Genomic DNA, 11,006 nt, shown 5'->3' on the forward strand with positions numbered 1-11,006 from the left:
GCCCCTGCTCAGTGGGGAGCCTGCTTCTCCCTCTGCCCAACCCCCCCCCCCCCCCCCCCCGTGTGCTCTCTCTCGCTATCTCTCTCAAATAAATAAATAAAATCTTTTTTTAAGGTGGCTCAGTTGGTTAAGCATCTGCTTTCGGCTCAGGTCATGACCCCTGGGTCTGGTATCGAGCCCCGCATCGGGCTCCCTGCTCAGCGGGGAGCCCGCTTCTCCCTCTCCCTCTGCCTGCCGCTCCCCCTGCTTGTGCTCGCTCTCTCTCTGTGTCAAATAAATAAATGCTTTAAAAAATAATAATAATAAATAAATAAAAGCTTCCACTGTTTAGTATTTGGAAATTTAAAAAATAATAATAAATTTAAAAAAATGTTAGATTCCTGGGGCGTCTGGCTGGCTCATTTGGTAGAGCGTGCGACTCTTGATCTCAGGGCAGTGTGTGGAGACTACTTAAAATAAAATTTAAAGAGGGCGCCTGGGTGGCTCAGTCGTTAAGCGTCTGCCTTCGGCTCAGGTCATGATCCCGGGGTCCTGGGATCGAGCCCAGCATCGGGCTCCCTGCTCAGCGGGGAGTCTGCTTCTCCTCCCTCTCCTGCTCCCCCTGCTTGTGCTCTCTCTCCCACTGTATCTTGCTCTGTCAAATAAATAAATAAAATCTTTAAAAAAAAAAAAAAATAAAATAAAATTTAAAGAAATACAAATAAAAATGTTAGATTCCCCCTCGGGAATCTGAACTTCCTCTCCCATCCTTACCCACTCCCCAAACTTTCTGTCCCAGCCCAGGCCTTTCCTAGGGACTAGCTGTCCAGCCCTACAGATCAGACACCCCCACTGGTGGCCCAGATTGAATCCTTACTAGAAGTGAGCAAATGTTCTCTGTACACGGCCCGAAAGTAAATATTTCAGGCTTTGTGGGCCATAGGGTCTGTCACAACTACTCAACGCTACCATAGTATTAAGAAAGCAGCCACGGACAGATATGACAATGAACGTGGCCGTTCTCCTTACAACCCAACGTACCAGGACACTGCAATTTGAATTTTATATAATTTCATGCACCCACAAAGATTTCTTAAAGTTTCCAAGCACTTAAAAATGTAAGACCCACTCTTGGCTGGTGGGCCATACCAGACCAGGAGGCAGGCCATAGCTTACCCCGCGGCAGAGAGGATGAAGGTGTGGATTCGGGGAGCCCGGGGGGTTCTTAGCCCTCCCAGATTCATTACCAGGGATCTGCGCAGGTCACTGAGAGCGACTCTATAGAAGCCTCCCTGCTCTGGTTCCTCATCTATGAAATGACGAAGGAAGAAAAAAAAAAAAAAGACCTTCTAGGTTTTCCAGGAGAAGGGAGAACCTTTCAGGGTGATCAGGCAAAAGACATCCCACAGTGTCCTGGACCCCTCCTCGCTTTCTCTGCCACCCACATTCAATCCATCAGTAAGGCCCGTCGGCTCCACCTCCAAGTTGTATCCAGAACCCAGCAACTTTTCACCCCCTGCCCCACTCTGCCTCCTCCCCGGTCCGGCCATCATCCCCGGCCACCTGGACTATACCAGTCTCCTCCCCACTGGGTGCCCAGCTTCTAGCTTCACCTACAGTCTGTTCCCTGCGCAGACAAAGCTGTCAGAGAGATCCTGTTAGAACTAAGTCCCGGCACACCCCTCCTCTGCTCAGAGCCCTCCCATGGCTCCCACCTCCCCAAGAGCAAAAAGCCCAAGTCCTCACAGTGGCTCCAAGACCCTATCATACCCTCTCTGACCTCCTATCCCGCACCCCCCTCCTTGCCTCACTGCGCTAGTCCTCAAACATCGCAAGCACACTCTTGCCCGGAACCCTCTTCCAGATGGGGGACTTACATATTTCCGGATCCATGGCTCACCTTCCTCCCTCACTGCACTCAGGTCACTGCTCAAACATCGCCTTTACAGGGGGGAGACAGTAGCCCCTGCACCCTGCGTTCTCCTGTCCCCACGGTACGACCCCCTCCTGACAATATGCACGTACTTTTTTACCTGTGTGTGTTTGTGCTGCCACCGAACACAGGACTTTGAGAGAAAAGCCATGTCCCATTATTTCACGACTCCACCCCCAGCCCCACCCAGAGCCAGGCAAGCAGGGGGAGCTCGGTAAATATTTGTTGAAGGAATGAAAAGATTCACCCATCCGCATTATCCAAGGGCCTGCCCAGTGCCCAGCCCACCTGGGGCGCTGCTAGGGAACACAGCCGTGAGCGAACCACCCCAGTTCAGCGGCTGCCACAGACTTGTCTCTAGAACAGGCTGACCCAGAGTGGGCAGGGCTGGAAGGATAGAGACTGGGGGGCCCTGGTGCCCAGAGGGGCCGCCTGGCCCAGCCTGGGGGCGAGAGAGAGCTGGCCAGGAAGGCTGTCGTATTTGAGCACAGACCTAAATAGAATAAGGAACGGAGTCATGTAGAGATCTGGGGGAAAAGCCTTTCAGTCCATGGGAACAGCAAATGCAAAGCCCACGCAAGGAGGCCTGCATGGAGGAGGCGCGGGAGCAAGGGCAGATGCTGCAGGGAGGGGCCTTGAAGACTGAGGTGAGGACCCGGCTCTCTACTCTGAGGGAGACAGGAGGGACTTGGATTTTCACATGATCCCTCTGCCTGCTGCGCGTGGGGACAGTGGACTGGGAGGGAAAGAGGGAGAAGCAGGGAGCCCCGTAAGGAAGCCACCTCAGTGGCCCAGGAGGGCAGGGGATGATGGTCCCTGGGACAGGCTGAGGGCCGCGCAGGTGGGGAAAAGTGGTCAGTTTAGGATTTATTTTGAAGGTTGACAGCCCTCACTATTTGCTGATGGACTGAGGGGAGAACCAAGGCAGACTCTCAGGGTCTTCCCTAATGGGGAAGACCACAGTAAATGGGCTTTATGGGATACATACATTTTCTTCTTTTTTTCTTTTGTGTTTTTATTTTAATCCCAGCTAGTTAATACACACTGTTAGTTTCAGGTGTACAATATAAATTTTCTTTATTTGACCACTACCACTGTGAATGGGATTCGGGGATATAGACATGTGCTAACTTATCTGACCGCGGCAGTCCAAGCTTGGTCAAGAATCATCAGCTCCCAGGGCTCTCAAGCAACCTAGGTTAACACTTGAGTGATTTAAAAGAAACACCCTAGTCTTTAGGGCTAGTACTGAATAAAGGATTGATGGGAATTAATCAAATGGCCACAAATGATGTTAAATCCCTGGATAAAACAAAAAATTAAGGGTGGACCAGTGTGCAGACTTGCTTTCTCCGTTAGGGGAAAACAAACGGAGACTGGGGTCAGGCCACGCGATCCCCATTCTCCCCAAGGAGGAAACTGGAAACAGGGAAATGCCAAATCATTTACTGGGTGCAAGCCGGCTGAGGGGACGGAAAAGGGAGCAAACCCAGGTGGGTCTGACAACGGACCCGGCCCATCACCCCTGCTCTCTGCAGGACAGATCTGTTTTCGTCCAGCACAGGAGGGCCACTGGAGGACTTGGAATCAAGGTGTGATCCGATAGGAAACCGGTTTAGGAAAGGTCCGACAGGGTGTGCCCAAGAAGGCAAAAGGAGGCATTATCCAAGCTACCTGGTGACCAGGCTCCAGAATCCTTTATCTTTTCAGTCTCCGAGCCAAGGATTTCCCGCGGGAAGATTGCAGAAAAATGCCCAAACCCATCCCCCACGACTTGAAAAACGATTTGCATCAAAACTCCAGAGCCCATCACTTGGGTGGTGGGCGCGAGGGCAGGAGATTCGCAGACCTCCCTTCTAGGGTCCTCGGGGCTGACCTCCAAGGAAATGGCAATAGATCCGTTCAGCGGACACGCATTTAGCTAACCCTTCCGTTGCCAGGGCAGGGAACTAGCTGAAGTTACCAGGGTCACAGAGAAGACCCGAGACGCCGGCGGATGAACCAAGGTGCTGTTATGCCCACACAACACCCCCCCCACCCCGCCCCAAAGATCCAGCACAGAGTCCTTCCCCTCCCCTGGGCCGGTCAGTTTCCTTTCAATTCCGCCCTGGCCACCCCCCGCTAGCCTTTTCTTATACTAAGTAGGTCCTCCCGGCCCCCAGGCGTCCACTCCCGACTCCGCCCGGGCTGGGTGTCTTCCCGGCTCAGAGCCGGCCAGCGAGCCCGTCCCACCGAGGCGGGGCGTCAGGAGCGCTGCCGTGGTCACTGTCCTGACCGTCGTCGCTATCATCTGCCCGAGCGGGGAGCACCGCGCGCTGCCCCGGCTCCTCACCCCGCCGACCCGGGCGCGGGGACGTCCCCGATCGGAGTCCCGGTGCCGGCGCTCGCGGCGGGGGGCGGGGGGGTGGGATCCGAACGTCCCCCCACGGCCCGCGTGGCAGGCGCGGACCTGCCCCTTTCCCGCCACGCCCGGCTTCGCGCGCGGGCGGGTGCCCGGGGGAAGGAATTGTCCTGCGCTCGCGCCCCGCCACCGACACCCCGCACTCACCGAGGTCCGCGGCGGCCGGCGCTCCCACTTCCGCCGGCGTCCCGGCTGCAGAGGCCCGGGCGGGCCGCGAGCCGCCCCGCCTGGGTTCCGCCCGCGCCGCCGCCCCACGTGGTGGCGGGCGGGCTCTGGGGCTCGGAAGCCGCCGCTGCCCCGGCGTCCCGCCCCGCCCCGCCCACCGCCTGGCCCCGCGCTGCCCCCGGAGCGGCCCGCCAGCGACGTGGGGCCTGTCCGGGGTGCCCGCTTTACGGAAGAAGAAATTGAGACGCAGAGAGGGGGAAGACTTCCTCCGGCTGAGCTAAGCTCGGAGCTTGGTGTTTGCACCCCCCCACCCCCCTACACGTGCACGCTCCTACCCTTCACCTGCAGGCCAAACCCCAGCTCCCTTCTTTGAAGCCCTGCGCAGCCAGGTTTCAGCAGGAAAGAGGTTGGAGAGAGCTGCAGCTGGGATGGACCCCGGGTGGTGGTTCTGTCTCGCAGGCCTCCCTGCAGCCCCCCACCCCCACCCCGTTTTACAAAGAAGGAAGCAGGCCTTGAAAGATGGACTGTCTGGCCTGAAGGCTAGGGAGCCTCGCTCCTCTGGGCTCAGACAGAATTCCCTTCTCCCACACTTTTTCAGTAAGGCAGAGGCTACGTGGGCCTCCCCACCCCACCAGATCCCCAAGGCCCAGTGCCTGGCACACAGGCCCTCTGCGATATGTTGAAAGACCGGGCAGAGCAGGAGCTCAATACACACTTGTTAACCTATGAACGAGCAGGGGGCCTGTGGACAAGCCTGGCTTGACTCCTGCCCTCTTAGAACCTACATTCTAGGAGGGCTGGGAGGGGCAGATACAGGGTCTTCATGAGCAAATACATCAACAAGATCCTTCAGGGCTTGTGATGAGTGATATAAAAAGAATAAAATAAGGGTCATGGTGGTAGAGTTGGGGGAGCTTCTTTAATTGGGTGGCCATGAAGAAGCCCCCTTAGGTAACAGATGGGGAAGCTGAGGGCCGGGAAAGAAGCGAGGACGGATGGAGGTCATGGTTGAGGCCTTCAGCAGGGTGGGGCTACATTAGATACAGTGGTCAGGGAGGTCCTCTGCTCGCGGGAGGACAATTGAGCTCAGCCCTGAATAACAATATGAGGAACCTTCTGGCCTGGAGCCGTACTCTGGGGGAGATTAGCATGTGAAATTCACTCGGACTGGGGCTGGGGACAGCCCGGGGAGGACAGACCCTGGCCCTGACCTCAGGGGGCTTGTGTCGGGTAGGGGTGGGGAGGGAAGAGAGGACAGTCAACAAATAGTTCTATGTTATGGTGCGGTGGGTGCCAGGAAGAAAAAGAAACTCATCAGGGTTGGAGGGTGGGGCAGGGTGTCGATGCCACTTCAAACAGCGATCAGAGTGAGCTGCTTTGCGGAGGGAAGTTCAAGGAGGCCCGAGTGGAGGGGGTGGTGAGACAGTTGCCTGTTTGGTTTTAATGGTGATTCCAGAGCAGAGGAGATCTATTTGATCACAACCGTCCTTGCCTTAAACCCCACCCTTCAAGGCTCCGGTCTCAGGAAACCAAGACCTTAAAGTGATCAAAAGACCCTCTTGGGTCTGACCTCATTTTCTCACAAAACTCAATCACCCACGCCTCCCCCCACGCCCATCCCCCTTCCTTGTTATTCTTGAACGCACAAGGCCGGCTGGCCCCCTCACCTCCCTCGGGTCTCAGTTCCACCATGCTCTGCCCTGGAGAAAGCTGACCCCCACCCCCCACCCCAGCAACCCTGTCCCTTTATAAACCCTCCTAGCTTTATTTTGCCCCACTGCACTTGTCATCCTGGGAGGCACTCTTAAGTTTTGCAGTTACCTTGTTGAGAGTCTGTCTCCCCAACAAATAAACTGCGTGAAGCCGGGGATTATTTTCTGTCTTGTTTACTGCGGTATCCTCAGTGCTAGAACAGAACCCAGTGCACAGTAAAGGCTCAATAAATGTTTGCCCACTGAATTTTTATAATGCATTTAATGAAATAGTCCCGATTACTCATAGGCGCCTAGCGAGAAACGTGGCCCCTACTGTTCTCTCTCGGGGGTGGGTGTGGGCACCCCGTGCCTCAGTTACTCCGGCCCTAAAACGGGATCAGGAATAGCTGCTCGTGTACGTGGTGGTGAGACCCGGACGTCATTAAGGTTTGGTCCCTAAGAAAATGCAGTGGGTTAGGCTTTGATCGAGTTTGGCTGCCGCCTGGGGCCCCTGCGGGGCCGCCCCGTCCTCTCCCGTCAGGCCCCGCCCCGGTGGGCGGAGCCACGGGCCGGGCCAGCACGTGTAAGAGTTCGCGGCGGGTCGCCGCAGCCACTCACCTGAGCGCCTCGGACTGAGCGCGCACGGCCCGCGCGTCCTCCGCCCGCCAGCCCGCCCGGCCGGCCGGCCCTCGACCCATGTCCCGCCGCAAGGCCGGCTGCACGCCTCGCCGAGTAGACCCCGCGCCCGCCTCCAACACAGACGACGAGATGGAGATGCCGGACCTCGTCATCGAAGTGAAGCCCGAGCCAGACGCGCGGCCCCTCCAGGCCCCGGGGCTGGGGCTCTTCTCCCCGAAGGAAGTGCCCGCGCCGGGGCGGTTCGAGGGCGAACCCCGCCACTCCCCCGACCCCGTGTCCGCCGGGAGCCCTCTCCACGCCCTGGGCGAGCGAAACCAGTGGGCGCTGTGGACGCCGCTGATCCTCAACCCTCGCGGTGAGCGCCCCCTACCCCTGCCCCGCCTCTCTCCCCTTAACTCGGGGGGTTTGGGGGGGTACGTGGGACGCCTTCCTCCAGGCACCGACCCCCGGCCCCCGCCTTATTTCTGTTGCCTGGTCCTGGCCTCCAGCCCCCATTCTGACCTTCGGGTTTTCCCTCTCCCTCGGAACCCCCAGCCCCCATCCTGGCCCCACCCCACGCTTACCACCCGCTTCCTCCCAGCAGACCGCCAGCCCTGGACCGACAAACACCCAGATCTGTTGACCTGCGGCCGTTGCCTGCAGACCTTTCCGTTGGAGGCCATCACTGCTTTCATGGACCACAAGAAGGTGGACTGTCAGCTTTTCAGAGGCCCCAGCCCCTGCCAGGGCTCAGGTGAGTCAAGCCGGGATGCAGGCCCCCTCTCAAGTTCAAGGGCCCGGCTTCCTGTGGGAGAAGGGGCTGAGCTGGACAGGCGGGGCAGTGAGCACTACTTCCCTTTTCTCGCTCCCCATCGGGTGCAGCCTAGGCGTGGCCAGGGCCTGCCCTGTCCTAGGGCTGGGACTAGTGGTGGGGGGGGGGGGGAGGGGGGGGCGGGGCGGGGCCTGTAGGAGGGCCGCCCACAGGGTGTGGCCAGCCCCTGAAGACTGGTCTGGGGATTTGCCACACACACACACACACACACACACACACACACACACACACCCCCAATCTGGTTTCACTTCTCCTTCCCCTTGGCCAGAAATAACTGGCCAGGTGGCCGGACCCTTGTGGCAGTAGGGGGACCTCTGGGGAGGGCAGCAACCTGGGGGAGGGGAAGCCGAGGCCAGCTGGAGGCATGGCATGGCCACCCTGTCCCACCTCTTGATCACTCCTGATTGAGGCGCTGGTGCATTTGCTCGGAGTCAGGGAAGGGGCCTCTGGCCTCCCTCTCTGATGGAATCTCCCAGCCCTGCACGCTGGGAAGCCCCTGGTTTGGGCCAGGTCGTGGGTGTCTGGACACCTGGGTTCCTTCTCTTGGGAGGTAATGAAAGCCCTTGACATGGTACTAGACTCATGGTGAACTCTTGGTCATCGCAGGCCGAGGCTCCTCCAAACCTGCACATTTCCATCCCCTGGCCCATGAGTTCCTAGGATTTTTGAGAGATGGAATTACATTCAGGCCTGGGCTGGCGTGGGGGGTGGGGGGGGGGAGTCCCGTAGTGCGGGAGGGGAAGGAGGGACTGTGAATTAGCTGTAGACTTGAAGCCAGCAGGTTATCTGGTGGCCCAGGGAGGGGCCTTGATGGAATCACTGAACACTCCCAGGTGCTTGGACTTGGAGCAATGTGGGCATCTCAGCCACGTGGGCTCAGCTCATGTTTACTGAGGGCTGACATGGACCAGAACTCTCAGTTCTTCTCCATCCGAGGTCACAACAGCCCTAAAAGGGAGAGGATCCCCAGGATCCCCATATTCCGACAAATGAGAAAACTGAGGGCCAGAGAGGAGTGTTTCTCACCCACACAGCTAGGGAGCCGAACTAGTTGGAAGTCGGGCCAGGCTAACACTCTCCAGCCCCCCATCTGTGCTCCTGACCCTGGTGTTGCATCAGGAAAGCCACCCCCATCCCAGACGGTCTAGAATTTGAAAAGTAAAGGCAAGTACTTCACTGATAGTACCTGGAGGGTCTAGAGAAAACATCCAATTTGGAGGGCTCTTAATTTGGGGTCCATGCCGAGGGAGGGGGACCTAACTCACTGCCCCACCCTGACCTCTAGGTGGCTGCTAAGCCTTCTCCCCACTTAGGCCTTGGCCCCCTCTTCTGTGAGGCAGGGAATAGGAGACCATGCGTGGAACTCGTGAACTTGGAGCTTGGCACAGAAACCCACTCAGTAATCAAGCCAACAGTCTTTTTTGAAAATCTGTCTCGCACTCCCGGGGTTTCTGGATTGAAACCCCAACTCCACCCTTGCAAGCTTGGGACCTTGGAGAAGTGGGTCTGCCTCAGTTTTCCCATCTGGAAAACAGAACTCTTGTTTCTTGTCTAGGTGGGAAGCTCAGTGAGCAGGGGGCATGGCCTGGCGCCCAGCACCCAGAATTTGGTCTTGTCTTCCAGTAAGGCCTTCCTGACCCCCCCCACCCCCAATAGAAAATAGCACTCCTCCCGTCCCTCACTCTGCTGTCCCTTTTCTCTGGAAGATTCTCAGACACAGAGAATCCCCAGGTAGTCGTCATCCACTCCACAGATTCTCCTTACTTGTCTGTCTGCCCACTTCCGCACCTCGGCTTCTGAGGACGGGGAGTTTCTGTCTCCCTGCAGTGCGTTCTCAGCCCCCGGGAAAGGGCCTTTGCTGCAGAAGGCGACCACCTGGCGGGCGTGAGACTGCTGCTTTCATGCATCTCCCTAACACCCGGCCCTTCTCTCTGCAGAACGCAAGGACCCCAAGGCCTTGAGCTGCTTCCGCTGCGGGAGACAGTTCACAGGGGCCTGGAAGCTGCTGCGCCATGCCCAGTGGGACCACGGCCTGTCCATCTACCAGACGGAACCCGAGGCCCCCGAGGCCCCGCTGCTGGGCCTGGCGGAGGTGGCCGCCGCCGTGTCAGCAGTGGTGGGGCCGGAAGCGGAGGCCAAGGGCCTCCGGATGAGCGTCCTGCCCCGGCGGAGCCCCACCTGCCTTGTGTGCGCGAAGACCCTCAGCTCCTTCAGTAATCTCAAGGTGCACATGCGCTCGCACACCGGCGAGCGGCCCTACGCCTGTGACCAGTGTCCCTATACCTGTACCCAGAGCAGCAAGCTCAACCGCCACAAGAAGACCCACCGGCAGCCGCGGCCTCAGAGCCCCTGCACGGCCAAAGCCGGTCAGGAACAGGCCTCTGCCACGGCCCCTCCGGAGCCCGCCGCCCATGCGGCCGCCCCGGCCAGCAGCCTCCCGTGCAGCAGCGGGGAGGGCGCCGGGGCGGCGGCCACGGCGGGCGTCCAGGAACCCGGGGCTCCCGGCGGCGGGGCCAGCTGGGGGCCTACCCCCAAGGAACACACGACTGAGCCTGCCAAGAGCCAGACGTCCCCCAAGAAGATGCCCAAGGCGGCGGGCAAGAGCCGCGGGCCCGGGGGCAGCTGCGAGTTCTGCGGGAAGCACTTCACCAACAGCAGCAACCTGACGGTGCACCGGCGCTCGCACACGGGCGAGCGGCCGTACGCCTGCGAGCTGTGCTCGTACGCCTGCGCGCAGAGCAGCAAGCTCAACCGCCACCGGCGCATGCACGGCCTGGGGCCCGGCGGCGCCCGCTTTGAGTGTCCCCACTGCTGCGTGCCCTTCGGCCTGCGCGCCACCCTGGACAAACACCTGCGGCAGAAGCACCCCGAGGGGGGCGGGGAGGCCTGAGCTGCTGGGCCTGGCGCGGCGCGGGGGCCGCTGCTGCTCCACGTCCTTGTCCTTCCTCCGCCGCCAGTAAATCCTCCTGCCCAGTTACACCCGCGTGTGGACTCTGGCTTTCTTGGGGTGTCTCAGGTGGGGCGGGTGGCTCCCCTCCTTGGGGTGGACGGCTGGACGGACCGGTTTGGAGGGGGTGAGGGGAAAGGCCAGCCCCCAGCGCCCCGGGCACCGCAAGACTGGCACAGAAAGCCGCGCTCCCGGTTCCCGGTGTGGGCGAGGCCAGGGCAGGGGCCGAGGCGAGGGCGGGGAGAAGCCCGGACCTGTCACCAGAGGCCCCTGGGCAAAGTCCTGGCCCATCCCCCACATGCTGGGTGCCGGCGCCCTTTCCCCACCGAGCGGGCCCCTGCCCTCGCCGAGCCGTGCCCAGAGCGATGCCGCCACCCGGACACCCACACACAGGCAGGGCTGGCCGCGAGGTTCCTGTGTCGGCTTCTGCCCCAAAA

The 11,006-nt window shown here is 59.6% G+C and overlaps 2 protein-coding genes across 3 annotated transcripts in view; one reads left to right on the forward strand and one right to left on the reverse strand.

Moving 5' to 3' along the window:
• GEMIN7 (gem nuclear organelle associated protein 7) overlaps positions 1 to 7,578 on the reverse strand; it is a 19,734-nt gene extending 12,156 nt beyond the window's left edge. Inside the window, exon 1 of one of the 2 annotated variants that reach the window (XM_032388326.1) lies at positions 7,435 to 7,578. The gene's annotated coding sequence lies outside the window, so the exon portion shown is untranslated. Of the gene's footprint in view, positions 1 to 4,460; positions 4,534 to 7,434 lie in introns of those variants that run through there. The other variant, XM_032388325.1, reaches the window with a different exon arrangement.
• Positions 6,869 to 10,512, forward strand: ZNF296 (zinc finger protein 296). The gene is made up of 3 exons (XM_032388324.1): positions 6,869 to 7,163; positions 7,392 to 7,544; positions 9,560 to 10,512. The coding sequence occupies exons 1-3, from the start codon at positions 6,869 to 6,871 to the stop codon at positions 10,510 to 10,512; spliced, it is 1,401 nt and encodes a 466-aa protein (XP_032244215.1).
• The last annotated feature ends 494 nt before the right edge of the window (positions 10,513 to 11,006 follow it).

This window comes from Phoca vitulina, unplaced genomic scaffold (genome assembly GCF_004348235.1).
Source record: "Phoca vitulina isolate PV1807 unplaced genomic scaffold, GSC_HSeal_1.0 scaffold52, whole genome shotgun sequence".
NCBI lineage: Eukaryota > Metazoa > Chordata > Mammalia > Carnivora > Phocidae > Phoca > Phoca vitulina.